Raw genomic sequence first — 12,214 nt, forward strand, 5'->3', positions numbered from 1 at the left:
TAATATTTTTCATCTGGATTCATAGGGACCGAATGAAGAATGCAAATTGTATAGTCAATTAGGCAGCCTTACAGGCTCAGAGCCTGCAAAATGTACAGTTTTCATGTGAAAAAAGGTGAAGTGATGAATAACTGGTCTTGACTTTGGAATTCTTTCTTTTGTGTTTTTGTAGCACTTGTAATTCTTGAACTCTGTTAGTGTCACAAGTGTATTATTTTGTAGGAAGTTCAGCTTGCTTTATCTGTGACTAATAGCTTGTTCTCTTCAATTGTCTTCCAATACTTTGTGCAATGCGTCTCCTTCCTATTTAAATGTCCTTTGAAGGAATTTACAAGAGGATATAAATGAAAATCTCAGACCTTCAGTAATACTGAACCAGCTGGCCCTTTTCCCCATCTTGAAGGCTTTTTAGTTTACCTAATTAAATCACTCAGTTTAATTGTGTTCTGTCTCAAAAGGTTGTGTGTCTCTAAGACACTCTCTTCCACTTCAAGGGCTTATATTCTCATATAAGCTCTGTTTAGTACTCTAACAAGGGGGAGTACATTTAATAAGAGCATCTTTCCTGCTTTGTTTAGGGTCACATTAATACCTCCAAGTGTACACAAGTGTGTTACACTTTTATGAAACTTAACTCCTTTTGGAGTAGTTGTGTTCTTAAGACTAAGCAGGTGAAAGGAAGAAAAATATCTGATGAGAGTTAGAAATCTTCCATGTCGTAAGTCAAACTCTGCATATAGCAGCAGCTTTGCAGACGTTGAAATTGGCATTTGGAGGAATTCATGCTGTGTCGTGATCAAGTGACATTAGTTGGGCAGCAGATGCAGCAGTACAGCTGTACTTAAACTGATCAAACTGACTACTCATGCTCACTGGGCAAAGCATTATTCCAAGTCTAGAGGGGAGTCCATCTATTTATTTGTTGGGGTTTTTTTACCAAACTTTCTGAAAATGAGTCTTGGAATTGGGAAAGGAATTGTATCTTTTGGGGCTGTTAGAAATTGATTGTAAACTGTTACCATGTGAAAGCTTGTGGCTAACTGAAGGGAAGTTTAAGGTGGAAGCCCTAATAGGAGTGTGTAAGAGAGGGTATCAACTGGTGCTCCGGTTACTTTCCTTGTGTTGCCTCTCCCATCAGTCATTCTGCCTGCTCAGCCTATTGCCTCTTGTTCCTTTGATTCAATGCCACAAAAAGAGATGGGACATGACAAGCTTGTGGCCTCAAAGCAGGTTGTGACAGAAGAGCAGGATGTGTTGTCATGGCAGTAGTAGTAAGTAGTGTTCATCTTGTCTGATGGCATTTTATAAGTTTTATTTAGCTTAATTTTCAAGCTGCCGGTTTGCTGACTAAAGCCTTTTTCCAATTTGTACCTGTCACTTTAGGCTGAAAGCGAGAAAAAAAGACAAGAATACAGCATTGGCAGAGAACTAGTTAAGTGGTGTTTTCTGCGAATTGTTGTGCCCATCTCTTAATTTATATAAAACTGTCATAGCTATGTCCAGCTCTTGGCTTTCACTAAGCCTTAGTCATCAGTTGTTTCTGTGAGATGACTGGAGAAATGAAGAGCCTGTCAGTCACTCTGAATTTTTGCCTTTTTCTTTGATTTGGCTGGCAACTGTTTCACCCTTAAATTTCAGATGTTCTCTTGTTGCTCCTTTTTTATATTGGGATTACTGCTTCCCTTCTCTCCTGGACAATGTTTTTTGAGGTACTACAACTTGCCTGAAAATTCTGAATTGTGTAAAGAAGCTAAAATGAGGGCAAAGCTTGTGCATTTTACTTGTGTGAAATAGCCAAGCTGATAAGGAACCCTGTCCATGCTGAAGCTGACAGGTGAATCTCATCAAAACAAGCTTGCATGCTGACCCTTTAAATGGGACTCTTCTCTATGGTTTCTCTGGTTTTGGATGTTTTCTGTAGGAACCTTCTATCGGGTTGTCTTTTGGGGTCTTTGATTGCACATCCTTTCTTAGGAACTCTTCCTCAGACTTTAATTTGCGAAGTTGCAATGGAAATATGCAAGAATAGTGTTTTGAAAGTCATCCTAAGTGTCATCACATAAGTTGCTTCAGTTTAAAGTGAATCATATGTGCTTCATCTGTCACAAATGGCTTTGCATGTGTTTTGTTTTATTTTTTTTATGAAAGATGAACCTGACACTGCAGGAGTTTTGGTAACTACAACTGCTTTATCAGGTTGGGTAATGTGATAATTTTAAAGACTTTCTGGCACTTTGTCAATTCAACATCTTAGGTTTGCAGATGGTGGTGCGGAAGCTGTTCCCATAATTGTTTCTCTGAAAGGTGAGTGGTATGGTGGGATGAAATCACAGTAGCCTTTACAGCCTCACAGTGCTTTTTGAGGACTGAACAGAAGAGGTAGTTCCCCAAAACTGTAAAGTATTTAATTCTGGCATTTTCAAAGATACCCTTATCAATGACCCCATGTTCAGCAATACCTTGAAGAAGTATGTGTATAGTCCTGAAAATTACAACACTGAACAATTTGAAAAGGAGTCGTGGTTTTCAGGTATACTCAGGTGGTTTTTCCTTGAGAGACAAGAGGCACATGTAAGCCAAATGCTTATGCGGTTTCAACAGTGTTTTTAATAGTTCAGTATATAAAACTAAAGGCTAATAAAATCTGTTGATTCACTGTTTAATTGAAAGCACCCTTTCCTAATTCTTGTCTTGCTCAGTTTTCCTTTGCCAGTCAAACAAACAGTATAACTGTGGGAGCTTCAAGGGCTTAAGTTCTTGTTCTTTATGTCCCAGGCTTGTCAGCTTTACTCCGGGACCAGATATGCTTTGTTTATTGGTGCACCTATTTAAGCTGTCAGTTTCCATTTAGAAACTTGCAGGTGATGTTCCTTGACTGCTTTATAACAGAAACAAACAAACAAAAGAGTTTTCATGCTGGAAGCTGCAGTGATTTACAGTAGCAGTGGCCTTGCTGGTGGTTCAGTTAAGAAAAACATGTCTTCTGGTAGCAGTTTTGTCATGATAAATAAATATCACTTTTAATAATACTAGTTTTGATTCATGTGCTTCCATTTCTGTAGTGTAATTTCTAATGCGCAATGATCTCTATATAATGTACCAGAAAGCTTTGAATCATCTGCAATGGTGGACTAAAATTGTATTGCTGAGTGGGGTGTCAATCTGGTTGTGGGCCCCTCCGTGCAGCTTTTGGGACTCAGCAGCTGCTGAACTGCTGTTTAGCCCCATGTATTAAAGAAAACCCACTTTGGTCTCTGCCCAGTGTGCTAACTTGTAATGGTCCAGCATCACTGCTGAAGCAGCTGAGGGTTCTGTACGGTGGGAATGGGAGAGTGCTTACAGAGATAGAAAAGTAACCAGGCTGGATTTACTAGCTGGAGCCCCGAGCTATGTTACCACACAGGATTAACCGAGGAGTGGACTGCTACAGTCTCTACTAGATGTGTATGTCTGTGTTTGTATCCATGGTGTCTTCTCCAGCTGCTTCTTCCATCTGCTTGTTTGTGTTTTATAGAAGAAAACTTCTTTAGGCAGAAATAAAGATTTTGTTAAACTGTCATCAGAATTCTCAAGCCGTGGTAAGCCTTAGTAAAAGGGTATTTTTTTTGTTTTGGCTCTGCATTAGTCAGCTTGTAGAAAACTTCTGTCCTTCAAAGCGTGTTGAAGGACTCTGCCTCACTGAAGAGACAGTGTAAATTCCTGCAGAAAGGCTAGCCTGCAGCTTGACTGAATGCTGGATGTCAAGTTGTAACATTAGCCTTAACTGGATAAGCTGATGTGGGTGCAAAGCTGCTAGATCTGGCTTTGAGATCTTGCCGTATGGACTGTGGGGGAAAAGCACGTTAATACCAAGTTACATGTCTGCATAGCTGTAACCAGTGCACTGCTCTGGCAAAAAGGGGCCTTAATTTGTTGAAATGGAGGTCCTGTTCAGGGACTGCAACTCTGGGGTAAAACATTGCAATTTGAGAGGTCTTTGTGCATGAGTTGTTGCCTGCGATGGAGGGTGCTGACTTCTGAGAACCATTTCTGTCCCTGTTTCAGCAGCATTTTGCTGTCCTGTGTTACAGGGTCATTTGGAGGAGAGCTGACAGCTTCTTTTTTGCACCCCTTGAACTTTATGTATGTCTTCCGGAAGTGACATAATGCCTTTAGTTATGTTTTTGATAGTGTTTTGTGGACTAATACAATCTATAAGCTGCGGCATTTAATTCAACTGTTTCATAAACAGAATTCATACCTGTGGGATTCTTCATCCCTAAGCTGGTTGGTATATATGATTACCAGAAGACACAATAACTCTTAAAGTGACAGTCTTTTAAAATCAACAGTGATACTGCTTTTAGCCCTGAGGTTTATAGGAAATACAGTCCAGCCTTTGAGATATAACCTAGTATGAAAACGAACACTTGTGTTTTAGTTTAAAGTGTCCCTCTTGAGCTTGTTTCCCCCCCCCCCCCCATCCTCTAAGGCAGTGGTCTCCAAAGTAGTGTGTGCAAAATATTTCATTGGGGTGAAGAAAATATATCTTGTACTGTTAATAAATATAATGGAAATTTAAAAACAGCTATTATTTCATCTTTATCTCAGCCTTTTAAAGTTTCTATTTTTGTGCATGTTTATAATCTACGCAATAGTGCAACAGTGCATGTAGGTGACTTATAAATTTTTTTGCTGATAGCATGTGTAATCAGAAATTTAGAGAGTGCTGTACTAAGGCATTTGGGGCAATAGGAAGCAGATTTGGGCAGTGGAACCTTTCCAGGTTCATTGTAGACAACAAGCTAAAGGTGTTGGGGCCTGGCATAGTGATGCCAAGTTCTGAAGTGTATTAGTTTGATAATACTGGCTTTGCAGTGTTGTCTTCCCTGGTCATAAGAGAGGCTGTGTTCCTAGGCTGAGACCTTCCTGAGGCATTATGTCCCAGCTGAGGCCTCAAGTCAACTTGTCCGTCAGCTGGAAGTTGTCAGACTCTGTAAAAGAGCAAGAACATATTTTGGGTTGAGATAAGGTTGTTCTGCTTGAGCACTGGAACTGTCCTTCAGGGTTTATTAATATGAGGATTTCTCCTAGATGAACAGCTATATCAAGAGATAGTATGTAAGATGGTTGCTTTAGTTACATACAGATTATATATTTTTTAAAAATTCACAATAAGCTTTTCTTGAAAAAAAAAATGGCAAGCCTATTTTAGAACTTCTTAATGAGATAGAGTGGCAGCTAGGCAGGTAATTATAATACAACACAGTTCAGCTCTGTCATGAGTGTAAGTGAATTGTCCAGCTGTTTTTGGAGCAGGTGAGTATAGTTTCACTTCATGGTGAATGAACTTAGAAGTGTAAGAAGGACATGAATAATGTAGTTTGGTATCTGTGCACTGGAACAGTGAACAGTTTTAAATATTAAATCATGTTGTTTTGCCAGACAAATGAACAGAAATATGTTCTCTTACAGGTTTTGGAAGGAAGGATGTTGTAGAGCACTTGCTACAGACAGGAGCCAATGTTCATGCTCGTGACGACGGAGGGCTGATCCCCCTTCACAACGCCTGCTCCTTTGGTCACGCGGAAGTGGTCAGTCTGTTACTGTGCCAAGGGGCCGACCCAAATGCCAGAGACAATTGGAACTACACTCCTTTGCATGAAGCTGCTATCAAGGGGAAGATAGATGTGTGCATTGGTAAGTATCTGCCACTGATTATGTTGCAGTTTTACCAGATATGTTTTTGTGCAGTTGTAATTGTTTATGTGCTGAACTTGAGATGAAAAATATTGCTTGTTCTTAAAAGCTAGCTTCTTTCAAAGTATAGTGGGTATAGCAGTGAAGTGGGTATAGTGGTAGTAATTTAAGACTTACTTTTTTGTGGTATATAATACAAGTTTTGCAGAACTTGCATCTGAAAAACAATCCTAGAGAGGTTGGGTGAAGTCTCCTTGCCTGTTAAATTACAATATTTAAAATATGAATATATAAGTTTGTCTTTCTTGGTTGCTTTCAAGAAAACTAGTTTTACTAGATAAAGTCTTTACTTTTTGAGCTGTTCTATATGTTGTATTAGTGGTTAGGAAGATGGTTAACCTTTCATTATGTACAGTATGGAAAAACAACCCAGTCCTTTGGACCTTTCCAATACAAGTTACAGGACACCGCTATTCACGGTGGTGATCTATCTTCAGTATGTGTTTTGTAGCCTGGAGCAGGAGCAATTTCAAATAAAATTGAACACTTCAATCATTTTAAATGTGTTGAGAACATATAAAGAGCTTTTCAGTCAGGTTGTCTATAACTTTTGTGGGGTTTTGCAGTGTAATTAGTATTACTCAGTTTTTAAATGGGAACTTCTATTTTTATTTTTATTCTTTTACACTCAGATCAGTTTCTTGAAATTCTGGCTCTTCTCACATCTTCTGAATTGAGTAAAATGATCTGCTCGGCATTGTGTTTTTTATCAAACGTGTAAAGGAAAACCTGACTTTTAGGAACTTCAGTTAAGATTATGAACTATATGTTCTAAATGTTATCCAGATAACAAGTCACAACTCTCAGAATTTCAAAGGTTTTTTTGCTGAAAGTGTTATTACATTCCTGCAGAGAAACCTGCAAAACTTATAGAAAAAAATCTGGCATTAGCTTTGTTGCAATACTTAAGTCATTACTTAAAAATAAACATCAAAAATTGAGGGAAAGAAAATTGGAGGAACCACAAATATAATTTTTCAGTCTGTTTCTTCTTTTTTACAAGGGATATGATGGACCCCATTTTATCTCTGTGTGCAAAGTAAAACGTATGAAGAACATTCTTTAGAAGTTGAATATAGTTGATTGTTTAGCAGTACTGTGGAAGGAGATCCATTGATATAGTAGGTTCCAGTAACAGTCTACTATGCTAATGTTGAATGGAAAAGTAAACTTAATTCCAGTCAGTAACTGGAGTTTTCTATGGAACTTAAAGGAAGTAATTACTTTGGTCTGTTCAGTGCTGGAATCTGCCTAGTTTTGGGAAGTGCTGTCTGAAAATACAAATTAAATGGGAGAAAGGTTGACAGTAAGAGGCTGATTAGAAAAGTGACCTTAAAGGAGTACCAGGTTTGTTTGCTTTGGAAAAGATTTGTCTTTTTCAGTTTTTAAAACCTTATATTAAAGTAGGAGAGGGTGCAGCAGCACACATATGTGTTTATAGATGATAGGATGAAAGATGGTTGCAACAGAAGATTTTAGGATTTGGCGGTGGGGAGCATCATGGATAACTGTTGCTTTGGGTGGTTTGTCTAAAGACTCATACTCTCTGGAGGAGTTTGGGCAGGTCAGATCAGGGGACAGATTATGTGGTACATCAACTTTGGTGTACAATGCTGGCAGTAATTTGAGATTATTTAGATCTGATTTCTATAATCAAAGAACTGATGGTACCTTTAAAGTTCAGTGTGATTCAGTTGTGGGTTTGGTGAAAGGAAGTGTAGGGTTAAATTTATGGCTTGTATTGCACAGAACTTCATTCGGTATTCTGTGCAAGTATTAGATCTGTGACTCTAAATGTCGATGCTAGACTTAGGGGATGATCCATGTATATGTAAAAGTTCAGCATGTGGTACTTGCTGATCAAATCCCAAAGCTCTTCAGTTGTCTGCTGCAGTTATAGGGTTCCTTGGAAGCACTGAGCAGGGCTGCAGTGCTAGATGCTGTTCTCCAATCTGCCTGCAAGTAGCTCTGTAAGGATTTTTGGGCATTTTAAAAAATTTTATTTTAAACAAGCAAGCATGATGCTGTTGTGCTCAGTTTAGTTACAGTTATCCATGTATGTTATATTTCAGTCAGATATTTTATTTGTCAAGGTGAGAATTATTACTGAAGGCAGTGTCACCATGACCAGATTAAATATGTACCGTAGTGTGATGCTACTTTTGGATTTAGTTGATCCCATAAAACTAATAGGATATGAGTATAGACAAAGAAGTCTGTACTTTCATGTTTGCAGTGAGTTTGTTTCCAGTTTATATCTAGTGGGTAAGCATGTTTTACTGGCTTCAGCAAAGTTCCTGTTTCTTTCTAACAGTTATATATAAAACTTTAATATTAAAGTCTTCAGCTTTAATCTCAAAATCTTTTAAAGGAATACATTATACACAGGGATAATGGAATAATGACTGTCTAGGGCATGAATTCTGACTAGGAATACTTGAATAGCTTTTGGAATACATTGTACAGTAGTGCTATTTACACCTTAAGTGTAGACTGCTGCAGCAGATAGGATAGAAAAAAAATAAAATTAAAAAAAAGAACGTGTCCTTAGAGTGTTCCTTTTTAAACAAGCAAAGCATGCTTTTTAAAAAGCATTGATTGAAGAACAGTGTCTGGAAATCCTGGCACAAGCTAGAATTTATTGCTGAACTTGGATGTCTGTCTGAAAAGTGATAGACTGTGTAGAAATCAGTCATCTAGCCTCATTTTTGGGTACCTATTCTTGGCATCTTCTTCCAAATGATATAATGGGTGAGAATTTTCCGCTTAATCTTCTCTCCTTTCCTTCCTTGGTGCCACCCCAGGCTGCACATTTTCTTTATCATTTCTAGCATAGAACACTTTTTTGACCACTTTACAGGCTAAAAAGGGAAAAAGTGATAACTGAACAGAGATGGAACACATTCATGATTAATGATTTCTAAGAGGAAAACTCAAGGCATTGAAGCAGGTTGGGAAGACCAGCAAAATATAGGTAGTGATAATGCTACAGCAATAGAACACTTGTGTCTAACATTAGCCTTGGAATGGAGAGCGTATATTTGTGCTAAAGGTACTGTGAGTGCTCAGCCGTATAACCGAGTTTAGAGTAGGGGGCACAAACCCTGCCACTGGGAAGCTTATGCATAAATAAGGACTATACAGAAACTGGTGAAAACTCATCAGACAGTGCACAAACTTCCACCCAGGAAACTCTGAGACAGCAAATGGCTGATATGAGTTCTTTCCTCCTGTTTTACTGGTTGCATATCACAGTCATAGGAGAGTGTAGGCAGAGAATGTGAGTGTGCTGAGTTTGGGAGCAACACGGGCTGTGGCTCTTTTGGGTGGCAGTTGCTGTTGTGTTCTGTGTCTGGAAGTGTAGATCTTGATAAGCAGCTGGTTTGCTGGCCATCTCTTACAATATATTCAGTCAGTGCAGATTTGTTTAGTTGCTAAGTAATTAAATCCATTTGAAATCATTGTTTGCTTTATATAATCAGTTTTTGGACTAAATTTATGGAAGCATTGAAACCAGTTGTTAGTGTCCTCCAGTATTTATGACTTCTAGGATTGCTTTATCTGTCAGGAAGATGCATTTTCAGTGCCTGTGAACTGCTTCTAGAGCTAATGAAAAGTGGTTTTGTTTCTCAGTGTTGTATTTGCTCATGGAATAATGAACGAGTAGTGAACTCTGCAAAATGTGTTTGGAGGAATGCTTTGATGTCAGGGTGTAGTGACTGTTCTGCGTGTTGGGCTGGGGAGAAAGAATTACCTATTTCTTTAGTCTGATTGTAGTACAGACTGTCAGATGAAGATCAAGGTAGCTTACTTTTTTCCAAAAATAACATGTAGCCCATGAAGCTCAGATACTATAAATGCCTTGAATGTATGCTTCTTTTCTCATAGCAATCAGCAATTTAGGAACTTGGTAGAGACTGTATCTGGACTGTATTGCATAGCAGTTTGTATACAAAGTTGTTGAAAGCTCCAATTCACTTAAATTGTGTTATACTTTTGGCTTTGAAGGTGCTCCATGACAAGAGAATTTTACAGTTTAATAGTCTTGCTGAAAGAAAACAACCCTCTTTTTGAAAACATTATTCTTGATTTCTTGATGACTTTTATTGTAAGTGATTCAGGACTTAGGTGAGAATTAGTGAATGGTCATTTCTGTTCAGTCTGCACATCTTTCATGATTTTATGGACCTCTATCTTTTTTTTCCCCTCAAATGTCTCTTTTCCAAGCTGGAAAGCATAGTCTTCTGTTATGTAATCCTGTTGAATATTCTGGTGTTTCTGCCCCCTGCCTCCCCTTCCCCTTCATTTTTTTACAGGTGAGTGGTTGGTATGATGGGTACAGACACCAAAACTGGGTGAAGTAGATTTATAGGGTAGCTTAATGTTCTTTCTGGTTTGGTTTTCTGGTTGCTGAGCAGTGCACAGGAGTAACTTCAAGGTATTTCCTGAGTACTAACAGCTCCTTTAAAACTGTTTGTGCAACACAGTTTTGGTTTGGATTTTTTTTTTTTTAAGAAAACTAGGCTAAAAATAACCTTACAGAAGCTGTGCTTATGTAGTGTGTCTGGGTTTGCTTTGCCCTTCAGTGTGTTTGTTTCTGCAGAGGCTGTAGTTGTTCTCGCAGAGATTTATTCCTTTTCCAGGTGGATCTCCAGTTAAGTGTTGTGATATGTAAAGGACTGCTAGGCTAAATATTATCTCAGGTGTCATACACCTGCTTAGTTTCTAAGGGCATCCTTCAAGATGTGGAAACCATGAATATCTTCTGTGATGATGCCGTGGTGTATGGATCTGGACATAGAGGATTCTGGAGTAATTTTAGGGAAATAAAAAGTTCTGTCCGCTGAAAATCTCCATCACTGTATGAAACTGTAAAAGTTTTTTAAAAACCACTTTTAGTTCATGCAGTGCTAAGGATTCATTAGGAATTACTTAATATGACTTCAGACCAGTGTTTTTACTGACTTCCTCTGGGCTACTTATAAAATCTACTGCAAAGATCCTGTGGCATGATGAATTTATTGTCCCAGTGCTATGAAGGGACCTAATGGTATTGTCAAGGTGCAGTTTGTCTCTTTTTGACCAGAGGAATTCTGTGTAACTTCTTTTTTATCTTTACCCTTTTTGCACTTGAAAGATACAGCAAGCAAGCAAGCCAAAACATTTTTAAGGTAACAGGTTTTCTAGTGTATAGGTCCTGTCCTTAATATAGGGATCACTATTATTTAAATGCATCTTTGTAGACATGTCAAGACATTCCCCACCCTGCTGTGCTTCCTCACAACTGGGGAGCGAGAAGAATCCAGTAGTTATTACCTTCTGCTATCATGCATCTTTAGGTTGAAAGATATAGAGGGAATATCATGTGACCCCTCCTGCAGGGCAGATAAACCTTCTGTTAGGATTAAAAAAAAAAACTATGGAAGGTAGTTTATGAGTAGAACTAGTGCACAGCAAATCTTAAAACAACTGTAGAAATGGTAATGTGCCCAATCATTGAACTACTTGTCTGTTTGGTCCTCTTGCAGAGAAAGCATGTACAGCAAATAGTGAAATTATTGCAGTTTATGATATTTTTGTTCTTCGCTCACAGTGTTTTACCTTCCAAACAGAGGAACTTTATTGCTCTAAAAGTTAAGGCAATGTCTGATTTTACTACCTGGAAAATAATAATAGTAAAAAAAAATCATAGGAAGTGCTATCAAAGAGCAGAATTGTGTTCTGTTCTTTGAAAGCCTGTTCTTTTTGGAGGTGAGGGTGGGGTGATGGGGAGAAGCTTTAGTACCTTAACTGAAAAATAATTACACTGACTATAGATTTAGCTGCTGGATTGACAGAAGCCTGTAAGAAGACTAGTAACCTCTTAATAAGAATTAGAGGGGATATTGGTAATTGAGGTCCTTTGGAATCTGGTTATACATGTTGTTTGTTGGAGAGATGTACTGAATTCCTGAAGACTCTTGGAGAACTGGTGTTCCAGAAGGAAGCTTAGATTCAAAGAGACATCCCAGGTATCTGATATTCAGAGGCTTGTAAAATCATTGGAAAATACTCTTAAGTAAGTACTTTCAAATACTTTGTGTAAAATGTTTTAACTATTGCTGCTGTTTATATCAGAAGATTTTTAATATTGTTAATATTCCTGCTTTGACTTTTGAACTACAGAGTTGGAGTACTACTGTTCCTGACAGCTCATAATGTGTAATGGGAAGACAGTGACTTGTATTTGAACTTTTTTAAGCTGTAGGACAATCTAAAGAACTTTAGACTGTTTTTGTCTACCAGAAATGTTAGTTTTGCTCCATTAAGAGGACATTAAATAATCCCTGCAGTGTGGAGCTTTTCTGTCTGTTGGTTGCAGTTAATATTGACATAAGAGAAAAGGTACCTTGTGATTTGATATGCTTAAGGCCAAGCAGTCCTTGTTAATAGCATCTATTGTCTGTCCAGATATGCAAAATAAAAATCCTGGCTG

The 12,214-nt window shown here is 38.2% G+C and overlaps 1 protein-coding gene across 2 annotated transcripts in view; it reads left to right on the plus strand.

Annotated features, from left to right (window-relative positions):
• Positions 1-12,214, plus strand: part of TNKS (tankyrase) — a 137,940-nt gene that overhangs the window by 6,032 nt on the left and 119,694 nt on the right. For both annotated transcript variants that reach the window (XM_051790678.1, XM_051790677.1), the window contains exon 2: positions 5,455-5,679. In XM_051790678.1, the coding sequence (XP_051646638.1) occupies positions 5,455-5,679 (225 nt within the window). The remainder of the gene's footprint in view (positions 1-5,454; positions 5,680-12,214) is intronic.

The sequence above is a fragment of the Manacus candei genome, unplaced genomic scaffold (genome assembly GCF_025592945.1).
Source record: "Manacus candei isolate 608988 ecotype Guabito, Panama unplaced genomic scaffold, ASM2559294v1 h1tg000028l, whole genome shotgun sequence".
NCBI lineage: Eukaryota > Metazoa > Chordata > Aves > Passeriformes > Pipridae > Manacus > Manacus candei.